A 27244-nucleotide genomic window follows, 5' to 3' on the forward strand; every position below is an offset into this window, starting at 1 on the left:
GGCATATGTTGAATATTCTTTTTTACGACGCCTTCTTACTAAAATAGTCAGTGAAATGTCGTTTCACTAAATTAAATCTAGTGAAATGTCAGAAAAACGGATGCCTCCGTGTACAAATCGTCCAATGTATCTCTCTCCTCTCTCTACCCAAACGGACACAAGTGGGAGCGGAAGGAAGCCGCCGTGGAAGCGGCCGCCGCGTCACGAATATGAGCGAGGGCAGCTCATGCTCTTGGTAACGAAGCGGTAGGCGATGGCACCGTGTGGTTTTAAGCCCCACATATCCCGTCCGGCCTCCCGTACTCGGCCGGGTAGATGAAGGTCTTTCCACACGTAAAAAAAAGGTTAGGTTAGGTTAATAATTATGTAAGTACTTTTAAAAGGCGAACCTTTTTCATTCTTTATTTCACTAGATTTAGATGAGTGAAATGATATATCACTAGATTGAAATAGTATTTTGTCATATCACTAATAATTTTTTTAGTAAGAAGATGTATTAAATAGGAATATTCACCATCTTCCGTGATTTCGTGCTATACCTAGGGATTTCGTGAAATCTCTGATATCCTCATTTCTCTGCGACATATATATATCACAATAAAGTACTTACGTAAAAAGTATAATTTATTTTTCCTACTGCTAGGCAAAAGTACTTACTCTTCGCTAGATTTGTTACACGAAGTTATGAAGATAATTAGAAAATCACCCCTTTCCTTTCAAATAAGAGTTACCTATATACATGTAAAAAAATTGTGGGGATTATAAAAAAAAACAGTTGAAAAATATACACATTTTATTTGAGTATAATATAGCATAAACTTATCTTAATTTTCAACAGTCCATATTAAAAACAATCACTTTTCTTTAGTCTTCCTGATAAATGTTTATATATTTAAAACATAATAATCAGAAAGTAATTAAATAATACAAAATGCACTTAAGGGTAGGTTAGGTAGATAGGTACCTACCAAGATTAAAAAATAAAGTCGGATAGTGTTCTCCAAGCGGAATAAATGTAATGTGTGTTTACTAAATGGCTTTGTTTATTGATTTTTAACATGTATCTAACTATTGAATTTTATACCAACCATTTACAAAAAACAAGGTTAAAAAAGGGAATAAAAGCGACTCTCTAGAATGAGATGATTGAACAAGACCTTCAATTTAAAATAATATTACTTATCTAGTAGTTAATTTAAAAAAGAGAGAAGAGATGATTGATCAAAAAACTGAGAACTTGTTAAGAGCCTTTAAACTTTTGCATGACTTGACGGATTGTTCCATTACTTCACCATCGCCAGCAAATTTAGTAAATTCGGAATTGAGCCTCGGTCACTTTTGTAACACAAGTTGTTAATAGCGTGTAAAATGATAAATATAATATAGAAATATTCCTCATATGAAGTGCTTACATATTAGATACGTCGATATCGGCGAGACTTCAATACATTAAATAGAAAGGATAAAACAAAAAGTTGGTAACTTAAATGTCTAATGTCTCATGCCGTAACGCGACAATGCTTAGATTGTTCTGGCGGGGTTCAAACATAGTAATCACTTGTATCAAAATATGTATAACAGAAAACAATTAATTGAGGTCCCTAACACGCGCAGACAGAGCGGAAATTGACCATTAGACTAGCCGCTGACTATATTTCTTTGCTTACTTATTTAAACATTTATGGACACAAAAAAAAATATTTACCTATCGACACAATATAAAGACAGAATTTAGCTTAGACAGCTTTTTTGTTGAAATTCAAAAGCTTTGAAGTCTTTGACAATTACAACAAGTAATAGTGACGACTCTTTCTTACGACGATTACATTAATTAGCTAATTGAGAATTTTATAATGCGTCGTGTAGATGATTCCCTGCATTTTTTTTCAAAAAAATAAATTTCTTTCTAGGAGACATAATATGTCATAATATGTACATATTATGTAAAAAAAAATTGAAATCTCAAAACATGATATCAATATTTTGACTCATTAGAAAAAAATCACAAACGTAGGTTTAAAAATATCTTTCAATGAATAGAACTTTGTAAAAATGTACCTAAGCATACATTATTTTGGCATTACCTTATGTATCAAACAATTTACTAGCATAATACTGTTATGAAAAACACAAAATATTGTTTCTACGGGCTTTTCGTACGCATGTGTGCGTGAGCGCCCGTGTACAGACATACCTGGCCGAGGCCCGATGCTATACGGACGTGTCGCTTGTCGTCACCCGATAAACCAAAAGAACGCGAAATCGCAAAAAGTTTTCAAGTAAATTCTTTATTAAATCTTTGTTTTTGTGTAAAATTTCTTATTATTTTTAGAAGTATTGTTGTTTATAAAGTGTAATAAAGTGATTCCTGTGAAGAGATGTAAAAAGTTCACATACGCCAATCATATGCTTCGTGTATACAAGGTAAGAAATTTAGTTTTTTGACTCTTATTGAAGGTAGAAATGTAGGTTTCTAATTTGTAAACATCGTTGCACAATCTTATTTTATTACAATTAAGGTAGGTACTAATGTTAGGTATATACGCTCAAATAATATAATTTGTGCTGTACTAATGTATTGATTGAGTGATACCAATATCTTTCCATCAACATTGGTCTTAGGTTGGTAGGTACCTAGTTAGAATACCTACTTAATAATTTCAAAATACAAGGACATGTGTGTTTTTGTGAATCTTACGCAGTTTCTTTCTATTTATGTTACTTTCTTTGATGAGCTAAAGACAAAAAAAAACTCGTGTAAAAATGTTAGCGTAACTTTTGTACTAGCTGTTGCCCGCAACTCTATGTGCATTAGCAAAGAAATAATGGAATATGTAAAAAAAGGGGAAAATTATTCATCCTTGAATGATTCCCAATATAACAAATCCACGCGGACGAAGTCGCGGGCACAGCTAGTTGTTGTGGATAATAAAATCTAATTAGTTTTTATTATCCACATCCATATCATTTATCGTATCCATATCCGTTTTAATATACTTTAACGTAAGTTTTTGTTTTTTATACTTATATACCTATGATATTTTTACTGATTTGTATTTTAAATTTATAAATAAAAATATTTCAAAGAAATCTCAAATGTTTTAATTTTTTTTTCTATGTTTTTGTCAATCATGACGTGTCTAATATCAGATTATGTCTTTTATTTCAATTTTGTCTCACCACGTGCGCCATCTGTGGTCACAAATTGGTCACAAGTGTTGTTGATAGATAGCGTTGAAGTCGATTATGTCAATGTGTGCCTGCGTTTCTAAATTTCATTTAACTGATGGGATTTAAGGGGCCTTAAATCTAACCGATCTACACGACATTCATAGCTATGTTTGATTTTATAAGATATGAACTTTCATAAGAATCAATTGCTTTCAATTGTGTAGATTAATAAAATAAGTAAAAAGTACTTGTCAATTGAATGTATCGCATCAAATTATCCATAATAAATAACACAAGTTAATAATTCACAAATAAAATTATATTTCGCAAATTTTTGTCCTCCCAGTTGTCAAATGTCTCCCGCCCAAGACTTAACTAGTGCAAACATAAAAAGAATTTAATGGTTTATAATAACGGCGGCGTTTTAAAGGACAAATTTAAATTAATTTTACGCCTTGCCAGTATTCTTTAAAACGTAATGTTCGACATCTGCTCGCGACACCCCTATTTCCGGCCCTGTCTTACCTTCAAAAATAGCACACGCGCGCTGGTCCCAAGACCACATAACCCTACCCATGTACGCTCTTATCATATCCAATGTAGCTTCTGGCAGCAAAATATATTCACTTCGAGGTTTCTTGTCTTTTCCGACACAAAAGTAATATTTCTTATTAAAATTCTTCGACATTTGTGCTATCCAGGGCTCTGAAAAAAAAAACAATTAACTCCACATAAAATTTAAATACATATACATACATAACATAATATAATCACCCTTGCGGCGTAGACAGAGCCAAGTCTTGAAAAGACTGAAAGAACACATTCATCTTTTGACAGGTTGCAAGCTCATTGCCTAAATCGAAGAATCTCAAGTTTTTAAGCCTATCCCTTAGTCGCCTTTTACGACATCCATGGGAAAGAGATGGAGTGGTCATTCATGTTCTATTGGAGCCGGGAAGCACTCCGCAAATTATCATGATAATGAACATTAAAGTACACATCGAAATTACTGAAGAATGTCCTTCGTCAACAAATAAACTGAATGAAAATAACACAATTTTAAAATGACAAGAGACCTACAAAAAATCTTTTCGTAGTTTTTATTATAATGAAATATTAAAAATATGCTAACCCATCGTTAATAACAAAAGGGAGGGACGGGGTGTAATATGTATGTATTGCACAAGGCATACCTTTAATTTCCTTCAAGAATAAAACTGAGCCTACAGTATAAAACATGCCACTCCCATTTATCCTGTTCGGAGTGTCCATAATCACTGCCCTTTTGTTGCGCTTCATGTCGTGAATTTGCAAGTGGTTGATAAATGTGGGGAAATTTTCCATATTGAAAAACCTCTTACATCTTATTGGCATAGCATTTCTATCAAAAGGCTTATTAAGGGCGTTACAAAATAAGTCGCATTGGTTGATCCTGTAAAATAAATTATCATGTTAAATATTAGCTAGGTTTTTAGGGTTCCGTTCCTAGTATAAAGTTAAAAACCCAATTACTAAGCCTGCGCTTTCTGTCTGTCATCAGGCTGTATCTCATAAACCGTGATCGCTAGAAAGCTGAAATTTTCACAAATTATGCATTTTGTTGCTCCTATAACAACAAACACATTAAAAAAATAATTATATTAAGTCCCCGTACAATAAAGGTATGTTTTTCGTGCACGAGTCCGACGGGCACTTGGCCGGATTTTTTTTTAACTTTCTACAAGATCAAATTAAAATAAAAATGATTATATGTAAGTATTGACTGTTTTAAAGTGACTTGTTTATATGCATGATCTATTTATATTCTATGACAAATGGGTTTTGTACTAAATATTGTTTTATTTATAAAAGAGCATTTACCTGTTAGACAAAGACATATGTGTAATATCAATTCCACCAAGAACCATCCCATCTATGACATGTAAAGCCTTTGTAAACAATTGCTGATTACCTTCGCCTCTGTACTCCTTAACAATCTGAATTAAAAAAAATCATAATATGTAGTATAAATTACTAGCCCGCCACATAGTTCGCCTTAAAAGGCTATTGAAGGATAAAGGGTAAGGGGAGAAACTTTCATACTTTAGTTTTTAAGTTGGACCAATTAGAGCAATAGTTTTCGCGAGATTCGATGCGACAAATATACAGACAGAAATTCTAAAAATTGGTTTTTGAGCTTTTGTTGGTCTTTGATTTTTGGCAACATCATTCAAGTACAGGCATCGGCCAGTTATTATGTATGATAATGTTAAAAATTGCTAATAAAATTTTGTGCCTGAGGGATGTAAACAAAAAGAGCAGTTTTTTTAATAAGAAGAATCTGCATGAAATTTTGTATTGAATAAAGCTAGTACGATAAAAAATATAAAAATATAGTGCAACGGCTCAGGAGATACCAGCGGCCAAACACCAATCAATGTTAGGTGGCACAGATATGTCCTGAGCCCACCGTACCTCTCCATATATGAGTGTGTTGGCCGGTATGGCCCGTTGCAGTTCAGTAACCAGGCGCCATCCGTTTTCCTCCAACTGGTACACTTGTCTGCCTCCACAACCTAAAAGAAGTACATAGGTATAAGTAAATCTATTTGCATACCCCTGTAACGCAAGAAGAATTATTTTTACAGTGGGCCACGGGCCAATATAAGTGGCCCACTGTACATAAAAATAATGTTGAATTCCATATCATAATTCATTACTCTAGTACAAACATAACAGAAGAGCCAATATTACCCATAAATATCCTCAAACAGGATTCTGTTTTACTGCTGCTCACAAAGGTACAGTGCCAGTCATAAACGTGTCTGAAGTTGTTCAATTCAGCGGGATGTTCCAAGTACACTGGTTTCTTATTAAGCACATTGGTCCTGAAGCCTTGGTTGTTGTGTGACTCTGGCAGCGGGGTCTTTACAAGGGAGAGCATGCACTTGAGAGTGTCTTCCGGTCCATGCCTTTCAGGATGTATTCTGACTTGATCTGGCAACTGAAATACAAATTTAAATCAAACCTTCTTTAGTGGCATTGTGATGGGTAAATAAATTTTAAATCCCTTCAAGATACGTGACCTGATTGATGACCGGCGCGGTATACAAGAAGTATCCCCATCTCGTTCTACCGCGTGGCGAAAGTGCATAACCCAGCCTGGTTTTCTTTATTTATTTAAGTAAGTAACTCTTATGTTATCAATTCACTGTCGAAGTACAACCAGATTTTCTTTTACGGCCTTGTCGAGGTGTTAATAACTATTTGTTATTGCTACAGTAGATTCGTCCATAATGCACCTATACGACAACCTTGCGGTTATTGAACACTATAAATATTAAATTGTTGCTGTGAAAGAATTCCATAGCCTGCATACTAAAACCTTCATGTAAGGTAGTTAACTAAATTGCATCAAAAATAGCACTGCCACTTACATTCCACAGTTTCAAACACTCCTCCCTCATTTTTGCTTGACACGGCTCTTTTAAACTTTTGTCTTTACTAAAGGCTGCAATTTTTAATAAGTTCTTTATTTGCCTTTCACCAAGTCTGCAATAAAAAACATTGCTTAAAAGTGTACATGTGTAAATTAAATAACATGAAACAATTATGATCATTTTCACATTCGACTCCCCTTAAATGGCAGTGACTTCGATTGTTCAAATTCTTTCTTTCTAATAGACAAAGGCACTTCCTTATACGAGTACGTCGATGTTCGCGTAATGCCTTCGATCAGCTAATCAAAACAGATGACATATGAAAATATGATTATTCTTTCATTATTTTATCTATTACATAAAAGTAAGCAATTATCATTTTGACATTACATACACACAATTGCTTTTATAAATATAGTTGTAGAATTCGGTATCCTCTTGCATAACGCTGAGTGGTACCAGTTGTGGGATATCATGCGGATGTTCGTCCTCCGCCGCCTTGCCAAGCATCTTGTTTACTTTAAAGAGGTGGTTTTCTGCGGCCTCCGTGCCTGGCCTCTTCCACAGGCAAATCAGATACCTTTCGGAGTTTGCGGGACGTGACGTCACGGGCTTGTGGATGCACACTGAAAGCAATCTGACTTTGAATAACTAAAGCTTTAAAAGCTTATGTTTATATTTGTTTAACACCAACAAAAAGTCGTTTGGCTGATAGGTATGCTGGTTTGGCTGGTATAGTTTTGATAAGTCTATAAATGCTGCTTAAAATTCACTTAATTTGTAACAGATCCCTTTGGGTTTCTAATCATATAAATGAACGTGCCTTGTGGTTCCCGTCACCAATAGAAACACTACATCTCTGCCCCATGTATGTCGTAAAAGGCGATAGGTCTATTAATTTGGGATTCTTCTTTCAGCCGATTGGGCTAGCAACCTGTCACTATTTGAATCTCTATTCTCAAGCCTAACAGCTGAACGTGGCATATTTCTCTTTTCAAGACTATTGACTCTATCAACCTTGCATGGGATATAGACGTGTTTATATGTATGTATCTAAGATCTGACTGATAACTTTTCTTTGTCAACTTCTAGACCAAAAGTGATGGGTGAATAAACTATTCACAACTTATGAAAATCAACTATTACCTTTATCAAAACATCTATACATAATGTAAATAAGTCCAACACTGAAAAGTGTGAATACATCAAAGAGTTTGACGACAAAATGTCCACCCGTGCGTACCAGCATAAGAGCGGCTAGGCACTGACATAGGTACAGCTGCTTGGAAAGTATCTCCTGTATGTTTTCTTGACCCTCCACAGAGAAGCCCTGGAAGAGAATTATTGTGAGAACACTGCTTGGCATTTAAGTTTCGCGCAGAGCATAAAAATGGGAATAAAAAATAGATACGAGATTTTTAGACGGCTAATCATTTCCACAGATCAAGTGGTTGATTCTACTCTTGTCACAAATCCAGTATACTATTTATACTATTTAAAGCAATAAAGAGTTATTTAGTCATGCATAAGAAACGTAAATAAATCTTCAGAAATTAACTAGATTTTTTGAAAAAAAGTTTGCGGATGTTATTAAATTTATTTCTAATGTTTCATGATTATATAAAGATGATTGATTGATTGATGATTTAAGTTCGCTTAATTTACGCTAAGTACCTGGGTGACCGAGCGGTCGCTGGAAGTTAGAGAAAATGAAACACTTATTAAGAAAAACACCAAATGCCACAAAAAAAATACAATATATATATTTTTTGTATTTTGTTTTATATATTTATGTATATATACATACATATTGCTTGTTTATTAGTAAAGTATATACTTACTCCATCTGCCATTAAGAAGTGAACTCCAATATCATCAGTCTGTCTCAAAACATGCTCCTTCAAGGACTCCAGGTTATCCGGATCAAATATGTTGCCATCGTTATTGACACCGTAATATGGATTAAAGGTCTCTGGAGAACCCGCATAAAAATCAGACAGTTTAAAATCATTCCGACCTTTCAGGGTGAAACCAAAACCTGGAAGTATAATAATTTTTATAAATAAAATAGGTACAAGTACTTTTAAGAAGACCATGCAAAAATAAAAATGATAAGTTATCCAAAGATATAGTTTGGTTTTATCAATATCAAAAGACGCTATAAACGTGAAATTTGAAAAGAACTTTACACTTACAACAAGTTGCAATTTTAAATTGGACAAAAGGAAATCATTTTATTACAATTATTATATTACATGTATAAAATTCTGAAACCATATGTAAGATGGTGTCGCGCTATGCGGGCAAGGAGGGGTGGAAGCGGAAATGCACAAGAGTTCTCAGATTTATTATTACAAATTAACACCGATGAACTTATTTCTTAGTTTATGGTGAAGTTGAAGATGTAATAAATCATAAGAACTTTTGGTTATGTGAACCGCACACAATCTTGACCCCTCGCAACGATCAAGCATTGGCTATCAACAATAGCATATTGGCGCGAAAGCTTGGTGATAGCGTAGAGTACACCTCGATTCGACCACAGTCCAGGATACCGCCAACGCCATCGCGTACCCAACTGAATTTTTAAATTCTTTGTCGGCACAGGGTATTCCGTAGTACAAATTAAATTGAATAAGTGGGTGTATATTATAAGGAATATAAGTCCACCTAAATTGACCAACGGGACCCAACTGAGGGAAACATCCCTTCAGCGGAATATAGAGGCAGAGTCATTTACGGGGTGCGTTACGTGCGGTGCGGGATTGGAGAACGGGTATTTATCCCGATTATACCCAACAATTATCCGTTCCGATTCAAACGATTACAGTTCCCCGTCAATACATGTAACGCTATGACAATCAACAAAGCGCAAGGGCAAACAATGAGTACCGCGGGAATCGACTTGACCAGTGATTGTTTTTCTCACGGACAATTGTACGTAGCCCTTTCTTCCCTGAGTGACGCCAGTAAGTTGAAATAACTACAAATGTTGTTTATATAGAGAAGTTTGGCAATAATATACTAGCTATTGCCCTGATTCGGATCCAGTCGCGTAATGGTTTTTCAGCCTCATTTTTCACCTCCCGTGACAGCTCTTTTAGGTTTGATTTTTCGAAAGTCTAATGAGGTCAAATAAAGACTATTATTATCGGGGGTTTTAAGCTATCTCTATAAAAAATTTCATCAACATTGGTCTAGCGGTATAGCCGTGAAACCGCAACCGTTCTAAAACCCGTTTGCCACTGAATTGTTCATCGAAAAGAAAACATTTTGAATCTATACTAATACGAGTATTATAAAGCTGAAGAGTTTGTTTGAACGCGCTAATCGCAGGAACTACTTGTTCGAATTGGCTTTAGGCTATAGAACATCACGGTGCAACTATACGGTACAAAGAAATAATGGAAAATAAGGAAAAAAACGGGAAAAAATATTCATCCTTGAGGGCTTCAATTATGCCCAAAATAACTTTTCCACGCGGACGAAGCCTCGGGCACAGCTAGTGCGTAATAAACCGACTTTCGCGTTTAAAATGTTGGTATTTAAAATGGTATGATTCCTGAAATATTTAAAATCCAATAAACATTTCCACATTATTCAACTGATCTCTTTAAAGTAAAACAAAAATTATTTCAAACCACACACAGACGAAGTTGCTTGAAATGTTCATGCTACTACATAATGGGGTACTATTTTAAGAATTTTACATTACCTTTAGCTTTCCATCCCTTACGATACAAAACATATTCGGAGAAGCCTCCAGGGCCAGCACAAACATCGGCAAAATAAAGCAATTCCTTTTCATCCAACGCACGTTCCTTACTATTTCGTTTTTTGGGGTTAGTAAATATAAAATCGAAAACAGCATCCAAATTGGCCATCTTTACTGCAGCCCTGTTTAAAAATATAACTGCACCAATTGTCTCATATGGATTACTCCTAAATCGAGCATGTCTCAAATCTTCATCATCCAAGCTATCAAATATAGTCTGTAACATAATATATATACATCAAGTAAGATAAAGTCAGAACAGGAAAGTGTCTAACAACTGCCCTAAAATAGTTTACCTTTGCATCAAGAACCCCTTTTAGTATTTGTACATCAACAAAATCTGTTTCATCATCTATAGTTAATTTTTTTGGCCCAAAACTAAGCCACTTGTCTAAAATGTCACCAGACAGAGTTTCTTGTGGTGCTGGTGGCATCCAATCCTAAAAAAAATCATACTAATTTAGTAACTTTTACCATTATTCATTTTTGCTTTTCCTTCAATCCAAAAGAAGGACAATTCTATCTTGTCTTACTTTTTTCTTCAAAATTTAAGTTCCAAACCATGCTGTCTATTAACATTTATTATGAAAGCATCTAGAAAATACAATAAGAAAAACTCACTACTATCTCCTTAGCTTCTGGCTCAGCATCATCTGGTGACCATTTGAAATTCTGAGGTACTTGACCAACCACGGAGGGCTTTAATCCCAAACCTCTTCTTCCCTTTTGAGTGGAAGCCTCAACCGGGTCTACACGACCATGCTCAAATTTACCCAAACCTTTCCCTACTTTGAAACCCATCATACTCATCATACGTTTAGACTTTTCTGAAAAACCACTACCAAATGATCCAGTGCCATGATCAACTTCATCAGGACTTTTACCATAAAATTTGTTATCATTTGTATCTTGAAAGCTAAGCCGCAAAGAGGTTTCTCCATTTTCAACATTATCATCAAGAGATGGTTGGTAATCTTGATACTGATCTGATATAGGTGATGAACAATTTTCACTTGAACTACTTCTACTTCTCCTGCTACCAGGGCTGTTATCCGTGAGACTTCGGGGAAGTTCTGCTCTTGAGTAATTCGCTTGAGGAATATTTGTTGGTTCCTCATCTGATTCATGTAAAACTAAAAAAAACAATAAAAATAAAGGATTTAAGACTCGAGGTACAACTTGGAAGAAAGAAAAGAAATAGAATTTAAAATGTTTCTTATACAAATATTTCTTGACTTAACAGCAGTAACATAGAATGCAATTTGATATATGTAAATATAATGTTATACCTGAGCCATGAGAAGTAGTGGAAGCATAAGTATCCGCCCGGGACCGTTTTTGGGGGACTGGGGATGCATCACTGCCAGAATAAGTGTCAACGCGCGTCCGTTTCTTGGCCTGTACATTAACAGACTCATCGCTGCCGGAATCTTCGTCACCTGAAGGATCTGAGTACAACAATTATTGGTTATGTTTCAAAACATTAATTAGAATTTAAAAAATACGATATTAGCACACACTCGACCCTTGAATGCAGGAAAATTTTGTCGTTATCAAATTTTAGGCTTGGGTATGAAATATACACAGTTAACTACCCATAAATAAGACTTAATTACGATACATAAAATAGCAAAAACAAGTAAAATAAGGGCTTACCTGATAGAGTCATCATGGTGATTGTTGAAGAGTTAAATTTGATTTTTCCTTTTTATTACTTTCCACTAAAAGAAAATCCCGTAACCAGACAATTCTTGATGACAAGTTTTGTTTTAGTTTAGATAAAACAGCCTGGCTCTAAAGAAAACAAGCGATTGTATGAAACGATTGGGAATTTTTAAGGCGTTTATGTTCGAAAGCCTCTTCATTGATAAAAATTCAATGAACAACTGACGGCTTTCGAAATTTTATGGATTATACTAGCCGCCATTTTAAATCCGCCGCAAATATATTTATCATTCATTATTGACATACATGACATTCTTCATTCACTTCTTTCCGTGACTATGCCGCCCGTTTATTGTTGTTTTATTGGAAATATCTGAGCTTATTTTTCAAGTAATCTGCATATTTTTCCAAAATAATATATGTGGAATAGCAACCCAAAATGATTGAAATATAAAAGAAAAGGTACGTAATTTGTAAATCGAACATTGTAGAGATTCACAAGATTTCCAGTAGATGATCGGTAAGTATTAATATTATTACAGTGTGTCACAACGTTATCTTAGTCATTAATTTTATTGTAAAATAATATAAACCAGTAATCTATAAAACTTACGAGAAAGAGGCGTGATTTATGTATGTATGTATATTAACCTTATAAACAAAGTTTAGCGATAATTTAATTTTTTAACGATTATTTTAATAAGAGTGAGCGAGGGTCAACAGAGCCGTGAATACCTACGCATGTCAATACGCATGAAAATTTAATTCTAGTTTTCTTTTCAGCTTTGAAAGACAAGTGGCATCCAGAAACAAAACTGTGATCAATGAACAAATAAAAAGATGTCTGTGGCAAATTTCCTTCCAAATGTCCCCTCTTCTCTCGGTACTGTAACCGCGGGCGGGAATCCCCGATCGGTCGACAACGCGATTCGGTTTCTGACACGCAGCAATATTTAAATTTTTCGCGCGGTTTTAGAAACGCGACTATTTTGAGTCCCTGAACATTATTTTGGGGACAACGGGACAGGTGGTCGAATAAAGGGACAGTCCCGTTAAAAACGGGACGTCTGATCACTGTATTTATTTATTTGAGGTACAGGTACGGGTTAGGTTACTGTTGGCTCTGTCAACCCTGCAAGGGACGTGATTATTATGTATATATGAAAATCTTCCATGCATGGAATGGATAAACTTATTGACGACCGAAAAAAAATAACAATCAAGCGTCCATCGTCATAGTATCTCTATTTAGAAACACAAAGCATTACAGAAAGCTGAGATAGGAATGGCGATCTGAGATCGATTAATCGATTTAAGCCCAAAAAATCAATTTTTTAATTGATATGCAGTACTGAATCAATGGTTCAGCCTTAAAAATCGTCATTTGATTTTTTTAAAGTTTAAATGTGAAGCATTGGGGCTATAACTTAATAAATACATACATACATATGGTCACGTCTATATCCCTTGCGGGGTAGACAGAGCCAACAGTCTTATTGATCTATTTCGAGAAGAATCGCTAGAAATCGGCGAGAAAATCTTTGAATCCAGAGTAAGCCTAAGGATAGCCTTAGGATAGCCTTAGGCTTACTCTAGATTCAAAGATTTTCTCGCCGAGATTCTTGCTCAGAAGACATTCAATAATAGGTAAGCGCTAAGTCGGCAATACTCATCTTGACAATTTTGTCAAAATTAAACAAAAACCAACAAAACATCTTAAGTACCTATCATGCACAAAAGTATTGATTAAAACGGGATCGAGTACTAAAGTAAATACTTTTTTGTAAACGGCATTCAAATATAAATAACAGTTTATATCTTCATCAGGAATTTCTTCGTCTTTTTTATCCTTTACCAGATTTTGTTGACCTTACCAGAGAAAAACCACGTTCAAATCTGTTGAATAGTTTCGAAGTTATCAAGTACCTACCTACTTACCAGACAGAAAAAATAAATACTAAAATTGTTTTTTTTATTGTTTATTTTTTTTGCAGAAACTTATTTAGGTAATGTTCCTACACTTGGTTTGTACTGTCTTATTACCTAAATGTATCTATTGATTACAAGTTTCCATGCTGGCAGGTAGCGATTAAAAAACATAGTGTGTACCAGTTGCTTCTTGCAGATTGTAATAGTCAATTAAGATAAAGGCTAATAAATATTTTTTTAGGCGATGGGCTAGCAGCCTGTCACTATTTGAATCTCAATCTATCACCTTAACGTGGTCTTTTAGTCTTCTCGAAACTTTCTGCCCTGTAAGGAGTAAATACGGAATTGTATGTATGTAAAACACATGAAAGTGGATCCAGTTTGTTTCATGAAAGCGGCGGCAGCGTTTCATAAGAGCGGCGGCATTTTACAAAGGCGGTCGCAGTACTACTACACAGCGGCGTACATATGCGATTAAAAAACAGTGTGTACCAGTTGCTTCTAATAAATATTTTTTTTAGACGATGGGCTAGCAGCCTGTCACTATTTGAGTCTCAATCTATCACCTAAATGTGGCCTTTTAGTCTTCTCGAAACTTTCTACCCTGTAAGGAATAAATACGGAATTGTATGTATGCAAAACAGATGTCCATACATTTGCTAGAGTTATTCCATACACATAAAAATTCCATTAAAGTGGATACAGTTTGTTTGTTTTAAGAGGTTTTTTCCTAACAAAAACACAAATATATTTTTTATAGCATTCGACATTGAATTTGGATAAGTAATATGATTTTTAAGGATTCATGGGATCTTCATTGTACCAAAACACAAACTTTCACTTTGACAAAATGCACACAAGACCATGTTTGTGGTGATATCATAAGACTATCAGCTAAGACAATACCTTATGCTCAATTGCCATTTCTATTTAAACTGAATGCCGAAGATCAGATTAGCACATGTCAATCGCCTGCCCTAATCACAATAGTAATCGACCAATCAGATTACAAGCTGCATACAAAATTTTTTCAACAGAATTCAATGAAATCTTAAACAGAAAAAAAAACAGAACCTTCACTAACTTATATTTATTTCAAATTTAATATTACAAGTCTTGTTCTTGTTTTTCACTGATGTCAAAAAAATATTTCAAGCCTAAATGTAATGGTTGCATTATTTTAAATTCATTATACAAAATACTATAGTTACACGCACTGTGTACATGTGTCCTTTCACACCACCAATGTCATTCTCACTTAATTTCTTTAACATATGCGTCTAGTTCAGCGTCCAGTTGCTCGGCAGTGGGTACGGGGCGCCTCCCCCGACCCGCGCCGGCGCCGCGTCCTCGGCGCGCTCCTCCGCGACCACCTACACCACCGCGACCACCTCCGCCACCGCTGCTTTGGTTTCTATTCGCTCCACCTAAAAATTGATGTACTTTTGGTAAATGTAAATTTTTTGCACTGCTAATCAACATATATCCTATAATTTTAAACCACTGTTGATTAAATTTTCAATGAATATATTAATTTATCCAAGGTCAACAACTATTTTCTGGAGTTTCCCAGAATATCAAGAAAATGGGGATTTCAGTTTAACATGAGCCTTGCTGGCATGAAAAAAAAGAAAAATCTGTTCCCTAAAATAACTTTATTGTGCTGTTACTTATTTGATATATAATTTATGAAGCTAAAGAGTAAAACTGCTCAATACAGAGATATTAACTGAAATGGGCTGGATGCCTTGAAATGCCTTGAATGGGCATATAAGACATATTTAAGCAGAAAAAGCTTTCACTGCTCAGTTTGACAGAATAAAATATGAAATTTGATGATTTACCTCTGTTTGAATTTCGTCGCACGGGACCACCGCTGCCACCTCCTCCTCCTCCAAGGCGACCCCTATCGTCAGATCTCAGGGAACTGATTTCTGAAGTAGCCAGTTGAATGTTCATTGCGCGTCCATCAAGTGGAACTCCATTATACTGTTTCATAGCCTTTAATGCATCTGCCCGTCTTTCAAATACAACATCAGCAGTTCCTAAAAATAAAAAAATATTTAGTGGATATTTTAGTAGAAAAGTAGGTATAACAAGCAAATCATCATCATTTTTCATCAGAGAGAAGCCCCAGGTACTTTTATAGCCATGACCCAAGATTATGTTTATTTTTATCAGCCTGACTTCCATTTGGATAGGTACCTACAGTATATTGGAACAACATGCAACAATATATGAAATCCTCCTTTAGTCAGTCTTTAGTTAAGACAGTCATAGGCAGAATTGGACATATCACAGGAAAATTTAATTTTGGTCATCATTGCAGATAGTTAGTTTAGTTGGTTGCTCATGGTTAGATCATGAGACCTTTGAAACATTAATGTTGCATCACACCTCATCTCAGTGTGAAGTGTCCATAATTTTAGATATATTCAAAGAATTTTACTAAATATTAATTTTAACATATTTACCTAGGGATCTTCCAGATCTATCATAATGAACAGCGGCACTCTTAAGAATGCCAAACTCTGAAAATAGCTCTTGAATATCAGAATCAGAAACTCCAAAGTCCAGATTGGAGACTAATAGCTTCGTGGGGCCAGTTGAGATAGGTCCACTGCGCTGAATCTTCCTCTCTCCAAAATCATTGAACATGTCATGTTTCCAAGTGCTGTTTACATCACCCTGAAATAGTCGTCCTTCATAGAGCATGCCAGCTGGCTGCTCCCAAACCTCTTTGAGCATAAATACACTCAAAATGCACACCAAAATGCACTGGTTATACAAGCTTTACAATTTTTTATACACAATACAAAAAACAATTAAAATTATTGAAAACAATTTTTCACAAAAGAAAAACATCCGTTTTATATTGATAATCACACTATGTATACACAACACTTGTAACATTTTATTTGAAAGTTCCAGGTCACATTGATGTTGTTACACCATGTTCCGAACACTAGCAAATACAGGAGAATGTTATAGATGACAACGAAACAATCCACTGCTTTGCCACCCTCTACTGTATAAATTCCTTTGACAGTGCAGTATGCCATTCTCCATGAAACAATTTGTTGACTTGATGTAGAATGAATGGGTTTGATTATAATTTAAATATCAGACAGTAAAAAATGCGTCTGAATAAACTCCAGTTAATCGAATGCCATACAGCGGCATTACACCCCATGTCAAGAGCAGATAAGTTTGAAATAAAAAATAAATTTATTCAGAAAGTTATTATGTGTGGGGATGACGAAAAGATATAGTGAAGCAGATTACTTCACTTTTCTACAAATACTCCCAACTTTAAAAACAGCCCTGGCGACTTCGCAGCGGCGTCATAGAAAGCACCATGAAGGTAATGAAGTAGTGATGCGTCATTTAGTAGTACCACGTTATCCGCCATTTGCAATTGTTTAATCATCTAAATGGATTTACCCTTGTGTAATTCGCAGGTTTGGATATGCCACCACGATTTCTACCACGTAATACACCAGTCGTGCGGCCATTGCGAAATCCTCCACTTCCTCGAGCAGGTCTTCTATTACCATCGAATTTTCTTCCAGCTCCACCTCTTCCTCCTTTTTTACTTGCTTTTATGATATCGTCCAATGCCATATCAATTCTATCAACCATTTTCACCGCTTTAAATGTTAATATTCTTGTAATAAAAAACTTAAAGGAAATCCCAAGTAGGTCATAAACTCAATAAACCCCACACAAAGCACGCATCACTCGACGTCGAAACAGAGTCAAGAAAATGGCTGCGCTGCGATCCTGCGATACGAATGAAATAAGGCGAGGCGAAGTGTTGCCTATCAATCGATAGTGTACTATCGATAGTTGAGTTAAAGCAATAATATCGATAGGAATATGGATAGGACTATCGATAGCGCAGTTTCCATTGATATTGATGGAAAACAGAGTCACGAGTTTGTGTTTGAGAATAAAAAAATGAACTACAGTGACCCCCGGGTTTCCCTACGGTTTACCATGATTACAAAACTAGATTACCCAATGTTAAATTTTCGGAAAATTAAAACTGCTCTATAAATGTATTAATCCGGTTTACCCCGGGTACCCCGTTTTCCGCAAGACATGGCCGTACCAGCGTAGGCAGTCCTGCATTTTGTTTACGTCACGGACATGGAAGCTTCCGCGGATATGGGAGTTCCTTACATGCTCCTTCTGTGATATTAAACACATCCAGCGCAGCATGTTTAGCAACATATTACAGGACAGGCAAAATGATGGATTAATAGACCTACACTTTCAACCTAACCGGCATTTTGGTCACAGAGTTCACCTGCCACCTCACGCCACTTCGACCTGGCCGCTGTTATGCGAGCCTTGACGTCGCAATCGATGTCCCCGGACGTATGGAGTACAGATGTCAAGTATTAAAAATGGTATATACGCTCGACCAGGTTATCGCCTATGCGTACAGGTGGGGGATTTGTATTACAGGTCATGCACTCCGTCTTTTCTATATACCGGTTATCTTCCATTTGAATATTGAATAAATTTAAGATTAAGTTGATGTCATCAGCTCCTCAATTCGGAGGTAGTTTCATAATTCGGATGGTCCTAATACTATTATTATTAGTCAAACTCATTGCAAAAAGTTTTTTGGGCCTTCGAAAGCACGGATACGTATATATTAATTTACTCTTTGTACTGACCTGACCCCCCCTGACCTACGCCTTTCTGACGAGTGACGCTGACATTGACATTGACAGACATGACGCGATCCGCCGGATCGCAGTTTGGCGATCGCGAATTTGGCGCGCAAGTCGCAACGCCGTTTGTTTTTTTAGTTGGTTTATTAAAAAAGATTTACCTATATCTGCTTAATTTTCCAAAGAATTTTGTTGGTTTCGGTTGTAACCTTATAATTAGATCTAGGAGTCGTGATTAAATATCATGTAAGTTTTTTTAAATAATGTTATCAGAAGGGAAGTGCCTACCTTCCTTCTTCTTGGCGTTAAAGGGCCATTTAGACGAGGGCATTTTTCAAGAAATTCCATTAGGCAATCCAATTGAACCCGCAAAATTCATTTACACATAACCAATCAAGTAAGCCAGTTCAGTTAATCATCATTTCAGCCGTAGGACGTCCTCCGCTGAACATACACCTCCCCAATGACTTCCACTCTGTTACGACCTGCATCCAACGTGCCCCCGCGGATTTCACCAAATCGTATTCTCGCGGGGGGCGTCCTACGCTGCGTTTCTGGCTGGCTGGCCTTCTGCTCTTCAAGAAATGTGGCCTGCCCATTGCTCCTTCAGTTTGCTGACTTGAGCTGCTGTCGGTTACTTTCGTTCGTCTACAGATGTCCTCATTCCTGATTCGATTTGGCAGAGAAACGCCAAGCATACCTATCTCTACAGCTTGCTGAGTGACCTTGATCCTATTTAAGGGACCTACAATTAAAGACTATCTCAGCACTGTAGGTCATCACTCGCACACACTGGTCAAAGGCAGTTTGAGGTATTCTTGAAGAAAACACATTGCATGTATCTTCCCGAATGCTGCCCAACCTAATTAAATACTCCAAGAGACCTCCTTCTCAAAGCTGGATCTACCTAAAGAACCTTTTGTCCTAGGTAGTAATATTTTTCTACAACTTTGCAGATTGAGTCTCCTACATTGCTACTAAGGTGTTACGCGTACGACATTCAACACAACTTTCATGTCCATGTTCATTAAGGCCCACCTGTTTGTAAACTCAATTGAGGTCTCCCAGAATTTTTTTGAGGTCTTCTAAAGACTACCTTGATCACTATATTGTCAGAAATTCGAAGGTGACTGATATATTCACCATTGAAATTAATGCTGAGTCCTTGCCATTTAAGCAGTTTGAAGGCATCTTCTATTGCATTCATGAAGAGCTTTGGAGGGAATGGGAAAGAGTTCAGTTAATAAACTGTGTAGAAAACAACAACTTGTGAAATGGCTTACTGGCTTAAACAGGGACATACAAAGTTCACAAGATGCCAATACTTGAACCAATTCACTATGTGGGTGATGGGGGCATTTGCTTCACTAAATTTGAAACTGTTCTAATACCTTAACGGAATGTCTCAAAAAAATTGCCTCATGTAAATGTGCCATTAGTCCTCATAACATTTTCACCACCCTGGAGACGAGAGGGATGCGGTCTTTGACCATGATCCTATATCGGGTAAGTTAGGTTTCTACATGATGAGACTCCCCTTCGCAACCCATGCAACTTTTGCATGGGAAGCTTTAAGCCATAGTATTAAATGTCAAAAAGCTGCAATTTGCATATGCAAATTACTACTAAGGGAATATTCCCTTAGTCACCCTTTTCAACATCCATGGGTAAGATTGAGTGGTCCTATTCTAATTAAAGTGAAGCGAACTACACAACATAGTACCTATTTAAATTACGTGAAATGTTTAGAATTGGTTGGTTCTTCAGAATCTCCTTAACTTTGCAGATGGAATTATAACCTTCTAACCTTTTTTGGAATCATAATGAACTGGACAACGGAGTCTTCTTGTGATTCAAATGAAGAGGATAGGTTTGTGAAAGGTTTCTAAATTTTCATATTTTTTTAATTCTTATTATAAATATACTTCGTAGTAATCTGGAAGCACTTCATTTCAATGGAACTGTATAATTAATTATGGTCCTTAATACCAGACCACTTATCCTGTCTTTGTTGGATGATGCCACATCTAATTAGAGGCAAAGTTTCCAAAGAAATTGAACATCAGGCCACATAATTAAAACCTAGGTTTTAAGGGAAAAAAACTGTGAATACCAGTTTTTAAATTTGTATCATAAGCTATTCAAATTGTTTTAGATAAGGAAAAACAAAGGACAGAAACTCAAGAAAAGTCAAAGAGTAGAAAAAGACCTCGACCGACCAGTAAATGCGAAGCAGAGAAAAAACTAAGGTAACTCCTATCACTATCCTTCCATTATGAAATAATAAACTTATCAGTAGGTAATGTAGAATGAAAAGAAGAAAAAATAAAAAACTTATCAGTAATGTAATTAAGCCAAAAACAAAGCCAACATTGCTGCTATTTATTTATGACTGTAGTAACTTAGATTGTATGTTTATCATAAACAGCTTACAGCTTAGAAAAATACCTTATAATATTAAAACATTTACAGCAGACCCCCGAGAAAACCAATGGAGTTTGAAACGGACCTATCCGTGCTTGGGAGACGCCAAAAACAAATAGACTATGGGAAAAACACGGTCGGATATTTCAACTATACAAAGAAAGTGCCACTGTAAGTTTATTAATAGAATAGGTACCCTTTCTATTTAGATTATAATTATAATGGTCTGTGTTTATTTATTAATTGTCATTTTGGCACAATCCTAGGTGCAAACGTTTTTTTATTAAATTAGATTTTGACAAATTTAAAGATGCACGAGTGTGTGTATCACGCACTTCTTTGTCCCTTTCGGGGTAGATAGTTCGTTCCCGACACTTTAGAGTAGGATCACTTCCAACAATGTCGTAGAGATGTCGCCAGGAAATATATGTACAAGAATAGTAATATAGTATGTACATTCATTTAGTGCAGATTTTCTTTTTTTCTGGAGTTCCTAGTGAATAAACGTGAGTTATACAATGTAAGTTCATGGTCAAAAGGCGCACTCCAGGGTCCTTCCCAGACGTTAGGATGTAACCAGAATTAACATCTGGAGGAAGTTAACATGACAAAACCATGAAATATTAGTTATCTATGGATGGTATAGTAATTAGTTATCTATGAATAAATGAGGTGTTATGAATGTACATTATTTTTTCAGTGACCAGCGTACTAAAGATCATCCAAGAACTCCTGACAAATTTGTAAAATATAGCAGACGATCGTGGGACTCTCTTATCAAAATATGGAGAAAACAGTTACATGAATATGATGACACTCCTGATAAACCAAAAGTTCCGCGGCAATATAATGTATCAGAATCAGATGATGATTCTTAGAGAATTAATTTATAGATAGCACACTATTAGCATTTGTTTCACTACTAACATACATTGTAACTATTCTTTTTCATGTTTAAGATTAAGACAGATGAAAATAACTGTGAAGTATTATTGTACTTTGTTTATTCAATAATGATTGACATATTAAAAATATTTTTTTTCAATTTGTAGGCAGTTCAATTTTCGTCAGAATTTCTCGAGCTTGTTTGACTGCCGCATGCGTCTTGTTTTCTGTGGCAAGGGTTTGTAGTTTCTCCATGTACTCGTCAATGTTGGCATCAGTCGCTCCAGCTGGACCACCTGTACAATAAACGTACATACAAAAGTTTTTTCATAGACAATTGTAAATTGTTCATATTGTTATGCTATTTTTGCGAAATAGTGGGGCACGCTGATGTTTCTGCCTCCATTATAGAACATGACTACTATATGAGTCTGTGGTCGAATTGATAACGTGCCTGATTTAAATGCATGATGCACATGATGGCACAGGTTTAAATGCTTACCTTGGCCATTTACCATTACCATTAGAGTGCTATGTGCCGATGCTCTTATAGTAAGACAAAAAATATCGCGAGAAAATCTGCAAATTAAGGCATTTCGATGTAACCAGAGTAAAGGTTCGCCAGAGGTGGTGGAGGTTCGAAACCTAAACTAATCCAGGATCAAGAGCGCACCCTGTGCTCCTGGTGATTATGTAATGTAATTACAACAGGAAGAAGACTTATATTTGCTACTAGCTTTTTTCTGCGACTTCTTCCGCGTGGTTTCTTTCTTTTTATTTATAAATGCGAAAGTATATTCTGTTAAGCTTTCACGCCTAAGCCACTGAACCGATTTTGGAATTTGGTATAGACCATAGGTTATTTTTATTGCAAAAAAGAAACCACGCAGACCGAAGTCGCGGGCAAAAGCTAGTTAGCGATATGTGATACCTGGCAAGGCCAGCGTGTGTAGCCCCTGTACGAGCAACGCGACGAGCGCGCGGCGATGCGAGTGCAGCGCGGCGGTGCGCTCCACGGCGGCCGCGGTCTCCGCGCGCAACCTCACCGTCGCGCCGCACACTTCCTCCGCGTGCCTTTGAAGGATCGCGTTCTGAAACGAGAAAGATTTTAATTAATAAATACGAGTTATATTGGATTTTAGATTGACAAAAAGCTCTTACAGCAAGATTACAGAAAAGGAATCCTTAAAAAAAAGCACAGATCAAACCACCGAATTTATACATCTGGCATGTAGTTTCCAAGTGGTCTAGGGTTGCACTAAATTGAGATTTCTACAAATTCCCATGGGAACTGAAATTAACGGGTTTCTCTTTTTAAGCAGGCATACTCTAGTTATTAATAATATTAAACCCACCTGTTGCTCATAATCAGCATTGGCTTTCCTCAACTGTCTTAGTTCTGATTCTCTTAGTTTGTTGTGCTGCAGAAACTGGTCCGTAAATATCGGAATATCTGAATCTCCTCCGCCTAGCTCCTCCTGTTAAATGAGTACAGATCTAAAAAAATCTATTACCTATAAGAAAAATAAATAAAAAATGTTTTTTTTAAACACAAAGCTGATGCTTAATTTCTAGTATGTAGCAAAATCATTACTAAAAACATAGTGTGTACCCGCTTCAGTTTTTGTTCCCTTGCAGATTGTATAAGTCAATCAAGGCAAAGACAAATAAACTTGGGATTTTGGCAATGGGCTTGCAACCTGTCTGTATTTGATTTGAATCTCAATCCCATAATCGGCTGAACATGACCTTTCAGAACTTTCTTTATCCTTGTATGTAAGTACTACTTACTGAAGCTGGAGTTATACAAGGCCTTGGTCTGGGTGGAGTTTGCTGCCGTACTACTTGAGTTGCTGGCACAACCATGGTGCCGTTCACGGATACACTGCTTTGTTCTGTAGACTGTGCATTTGCTGAAAGATGGTGTCAATCCCTACTATCCATATATACGTACATAAAACATACACAAATAATCACCTCTTTATCGCTTGTGTACCAGTACGCGGCAGTAACAAGAAAAATTGCCCCTGTGCGCAATGCTCCCGTAAAGTCCCGTGGCAGATGCGTGTGGACGACTAATTGTCTGGCGGCGCTGCGAGCGGGGCGGAAAGGGTTGGGATGCGACACTTACGATCATTGAACACTTTGTTAACCATTTGTATTGTGAATTAAGGAATTTCTCTACACTACAATTTTATTTTGGTTTAGTATTTGGTTATTCATACTAATTCCAACATTTTAATAAAGCTCATTCAAAGTCTGCCTGTATATATACAGGAACAATACCCTAAAGAAAACATGACAACCTGTTCATACAACAAAAAGCACATATGGATCAATTTTCTTTGTAGGCGAATGTACTGCTAAGGCAATGAATATGCATTTCAATGCAAAGAATTGACTTCACTGAAATTATATTTATTACACAAACATTAGTTTCACATTGATTAATGTTTTTTTAATGTAGACAATGTTCATTTAGATTTAAGAGATCTATATTTGTAAATTGACCTTAGTGAAAATGCTGCAGTGTAGTTTATTCTGCCATTTCTTCTACACATGCACTTTGGATGCAGTAGTAATTATAATTCGATTTAAGTGATGTGAAGTCAATAAGCGATACCTTGTATCAAATTTTGAAAATAAATCTATTCTATTCTCCCAATAATCCCATGGGAAATCTGGGATTAAATTCAGTTACATACATATTACATTTCATCATAATTGGTTCAGTAGTATTTGCATATTAACTTTACCTACCTTCAAAAATCTATTGTTATTATTATTTACAACTTTCCTTACCTTGGTTTGTAACAGCTGTAGTATCCTGCACAGGATTATGTTTTACTTTCTTGGAAGGGGCACTGGAGTCCTTCTGCTCTAGTTGTTGACGTCTGAATTCCTTATATGCATCTGTTTTTTTGTATTCTGCCCATTCTTTGATGTATCTAAACAATATTAAAATACTGTTCATAGGAATTCAAGTAAAAAATCTTTGAGCTGTGTTTTTTACATATATTTTTCTTTTTTGGGTCTGTTGGGAGGGTGTTTGTTACAGGTAAGTGATCCTATGCCTGACACTGATAGGACAAGGAAAGACTTTTACATTTCTTTTAAACTTAATATCTTCTAAATTAAATTCAAACCTCTCTTTATCTTGATCTGCAGCATCCAAGTATTGTTGTTTCTCCTCTGCAGGTAGTTTACTCCACTCACTGGCCAACTGGCGGGTAAGTTCCGCAAAACCTAAATCAGGTTGCTCGGCACGTAGCTGGTCTCTGCGTTCATTTAAATACCGCACATATCCTGGAGGCACATGTAAAAAAAAACTTAAACAAAACCAAATTTATTTCGGCAGTTAAATAAGTAAATAAAAAGTCTAAAACTCAACCTGTTAAAGGCTGCCTTGGTGCAGTAACATCTCGGGGTACCTTAGGTTTGCGTTTTTTTGGTTTCTTTGGCGACGGTTTTTGTACGTTATCTTTCGTTGGTGCAGATGTTGATAATATATTACTGCTTTCAGTATTGTTACCAACGGGTGCAGCGGCCACAATTTGCTCTTGCTCCGCGGTAGGCTTATGTACTACCTCTGACGGAATTTCAGATTGTGGTTCTAGTTGAGCATTTTCTGTTTCCATATCTACTGTTTCGATAAATTTTGATGGTCACAACTAGGTATGTTTTTAATCACACAACAGTATTTTCTTATTTTGTTTATGTTTCAAAAAATCAAACATAAATATTACTATCTATGTATCACTTAAAATCGGTAAATAATTAAAATCTGAAATCACGGACGACTCAATTTTGTTTATTTGATAGTCCTTGACAATACCAATTTGACATTGACAGTTGAATTTTTTTAAATTACAACAAATAAACATATTAAAGTTCAATTAAAACTAATTTATTAGTTTGCAATGATACATGAGGATGTTTAAAATAGATAAAATTCATTCAAACCCTCTCTCAGACATTATATGTCAGTGTTCAAACCCCATCTAAAAATCTTAGCAGTGCTTCATTATAATCCATCTTTGGAGTACATAGTTTTAGAGTTTATTTATAACAAGGAAACAAAAATGTTCTATTTATAATATAGTTTTTCTGTTCTTGTATTTAAATTAGAATAGATTTATTTTCAAAATTTGATAAAAGGTATCACTTATTGACATCACTTAAATCGAATAGGCTATTTGACTCTAATAAAAATATACATACCTATGTCATCAGTCTTAATATTATTTTTTGGAACGATTTGTAATAACGCCAGATAAAAATATTGCATTATTTTAACAAAATCCGTCTCCGAAAATTAGGGTATTTTATGCAGCTGTCACGTGACTAAAAACGACCGTGATTGGCTATTTCTATTATGACGTAAATTACGCATAAACAGATCGCACTGTTCCTTGGTGTTCGCTATTATTTTTCAAGATTTTATAAGTGTTTTTTCGCTCAGGATTGCTCAGATAACATAGGTATTTAATAATGAAAACCAATTTCAAAAAAGCTGACAGTCGAAACCTACCAAAAGTCGGGTTAAAGAAATCTTTATTCTCATAAAGTGGACGCAATAATAGTTGGCGTCTTCTTCAAGGACAATCCAGATTTTTATGCTGCCGAATAATAAGAACTTATCAACGTAAATACTCACATCAAAGTGGTTTCCACAAAAATGAGGACGTGTTTTGGTGACATAGGTATCATCAGCATTACGCCAAGCAAGATGAAACCACTTCTAGCGAATATTCAAATCCATCGGCACAGAAATAAACAGTTTCGTAGGAGATTTTATTGTTGTATTAGTGCATATAACATTTATAGAAACTTATTTTAATAATTTTCACACATATGACGTGAAGTTAAATAAAACAAGATTTTTTTTATAAAATAGCTAAATAAAGATAGAAAAGTGTTTTTAGGGCTCCTTATAAACAAATAAATACCCTAAGATAGTTTTTAGAACTTTGTCAAATAGCCTATTATGTCTGCTACCTAAGCTTGCATAAAGAGAGTTATGAATGTGGATGATGCGAAGGAAGTATGCAGAGATCGTGACAAGTGGAAAGATGTAGTTTCTGCCTACCCCTCCGGGAAAGAGGCGTGATTTTATGTACGTATGTATGTCTGCTACCGCTTCCAAAGCGTATATGTAAAAGAAGCGGCGGAACAAACTACACTGCAGCATTTTCACCGGTCGTCAATTTAAAAAGACAATCTAAATCGTGGCCGAATGTACATATTCCACATTAAAAAAAATCAAGAAGTACCGAATTAATGGTTTCAAT

General features: G+C 35.8%; 4 protein-coding genes across 9 annotated transcripts; 1 reads left to right on the forward strand and 3 right to left on the reverse strand.

Moving 5' to 3' along the window:
* Positions 1–775: 775 nt before the first annotated feature.
* Positions 776–12236, reverse strand: LOC106140022 (cap-specific mRNA (nucleoside-2'-O-)-methyltransferase 1). Its single transcript, XM_013341539.2, has 14 exons — positions 12022–12236; positions 11655–11813; positions 10987–11498; positions 10662–10805; positions 10306–10582; positions 8432–8628; positions 7737–7920; positions 6985–7216; positions 6588–6702; positions 5905–6154; positions 5626–5726; positions 5032–5147; positions 4365–4603; positions 776–3876 (listed from the first exon to the last, which is right to left on the reverse strand). Exons 1-14 carry the CDS (start codon positions 12035–12037, stop codon positions 3620–3622), a joined length of 2799 nt encoding a protein of 932 aa, XP_013196993.1. The 5' UTR covers positions 12038–12236; the 3' UTR covers positions 776–3619.
* A 2798-nt stretch (positions 12237–15034) lies between these two features.
* Positions 15035–17763, reverse strand: LOC106140030 (THO complex subunit 4). The gene is made up of 4 exons (XM_013341547.2): positions 17404–17763; positions 16434–16647; positions 15804–16004; positions 15035–15386 (listed from the first exon to the last, which is right to left on the reverse strand). The coding sequence occupies exons 1-4, from the start codon at positions 17599–17601 to the stop codon at positions 15214–15216; spliced, it is 786 nt and encodes a 261-aa protein (XP_013197001.1). The 5' UTR covers positions 17602–17763; the 3' UTR covers positions 15035–15213.
* Positions 17764–18716: 953 nt separating this feature from the next.
* On the forward strand, positions 18717–22113 carry LOC106140029 (histone RNA hairpin-binding protein). 6 transcript variants are annotated; one of them, XM_060947465.1, is made up of 6 exons: positions 18717–18890; positions 19601–19770; positions 20431–20525; positions 20800–20893; positions 21117–21239; positions 21769–22113. In XM_060947465.1, the coding sequence occupies exons 3-6, from the start codon at positions 20468–20470 to the stop codon at positions 21944–21946; spliced, it is 453 nt and encodes a 150-aa protein (XP_060803448.1). In that variant the 5' UTR covers positions 18717–18890; positions 19601–19770; positions 20431–20467; the 3' UTR covers positions 21947–22113. The 6 variants fall into 6 exon arrangements, with proteins under 6 accessions (XP_060803448.1, XP_060803450.1, XP_013196998.1 ...); XM_060947467.1 differs by having other exon boundaries at positions 20431–20514; XM_013341544.2 differs by lacking the exon at positions 19601–19770.
* LOC106140028 (high mobility group protein 20A) lies at positions 22053–25782 on the reverse strand. The gene is made up of 7 exons (XM_013341543.2): positions 25345–25782; positions 25100–25259; positions 24756–24901; positions 23745–23866; positions 23309–23431; positions 22885–23044; positions 22053–22249 (listed from the first exon to the last, which is right to left on the reverse strand). The coding sequence occupies exons 1-7, from the start codon at positions 25589–25591 to the stop codon at positions 22110–22112; spliced, it is 1098 nt and encodes a 365-aa protein (XP_013196997.1). The 5' UTR covers positions 25592–25782; the 3' UTR covers positions 22053–22109.
* Positions 25783–27244: the final 1462 nt, after the last annotated feature.

The sequence above is a fragment of the Amyelois transitella genome, chromosome 13, assembly GCF_032362555.1.
Source record: "Amyelois transitella isolate CPQ chromosome 13, ilAmyTran1.1, whole genome shotgun sequence".
Classification (NCBI taxonomy): Eukaryota; Metazoa; Arthropoda; class Insecta; order Lepidoptera; family Pyralidae; genus Amyelois; species Amyelois transitella.

Excerpts from the sequence above, each read along its gene's own strand:
- LOC106140022 (XM_013341539.2), bottom strand. Across the intron at positions 10,806-10,986 it reads CAGAAGCTAAGGAGATAGTA|GATTGGATGCCACCAGCACC; the intron begins GTGAGTTTTTCT and ends GATTTTTTTTAG. Across the intron at positions 4,604-5,031 it reads CATATGTCTTTGTCTAACAG|GATCAACCAATGCGACTTAT; the intron begins GTAAATGCTCTT and ends TTTATTTTACAG.
- LOC106140030 (XM_013341547.2), bottom strand. The coding sequence starts at position 17,601 with ATGGTTGATAGAATTGATATGGCATTGGACGATATCATAAAAGCAAGT. Across the intron at positions 16,005-16,433 it reads TAGATCTGGAAGATCCCTAG|GAACTGCTGATGTTGTATTT; the intron begins GTAAATATGTTA and ends TTTTATTTTTAG. Across the intron at positions 15,387-15,803 it reads GCGACGAAATTCAAACAGAG|GTGGAGCGAATAGAAACCAA; the intron begins GTAAATCATCAA and ends ATCAATTTTTAG.
- LOC106140029 (XM_060947465.1), top strand. The coding sequence starts at position 20,468 with ATGAACTGGACAACGGAGTCTTCTTGTGATTCAAATGAAGAGGATAGG. Across the intron at positions 20,894-21,116 it reads GAAGCAGAGAAAAAACTAAG|CAGACCCCCGAGAAAACCAA; the intron begins GTAACTCCTATC and ends AAACATTTACAG. Across the intron at positions 21,240-21,768 it reads TATACAAAGAAAGTGCCACT|TGACCAGCGTACTAAAGATC; the intron begins GTAAGTTTATTA and ends TTATTTTTTCAG.
- LOC106140028 (XM_013341543.2), bottom strand. The coding sequence starts at position 25,591 with ATGGAAACAGAAAATGCTCAACTAGAACCACAATCTGAAATTCCGTCA. Across the intron at positions 24,902-25,099 it reads GCAGATCAAGATAAAGAGAG|ATACATCAAAGAATGGGCAG; the intron begins GTTTGAATTTAA and ends AATATTGTTTAG. Across the intron at positions 22,250-22,884 it reads ACACACGCTGGCCTTGCCAG|GTGGTCCAGCTGGAGCGACT; the intron begins GTATCACATATC and ends TTTATTGTACAG.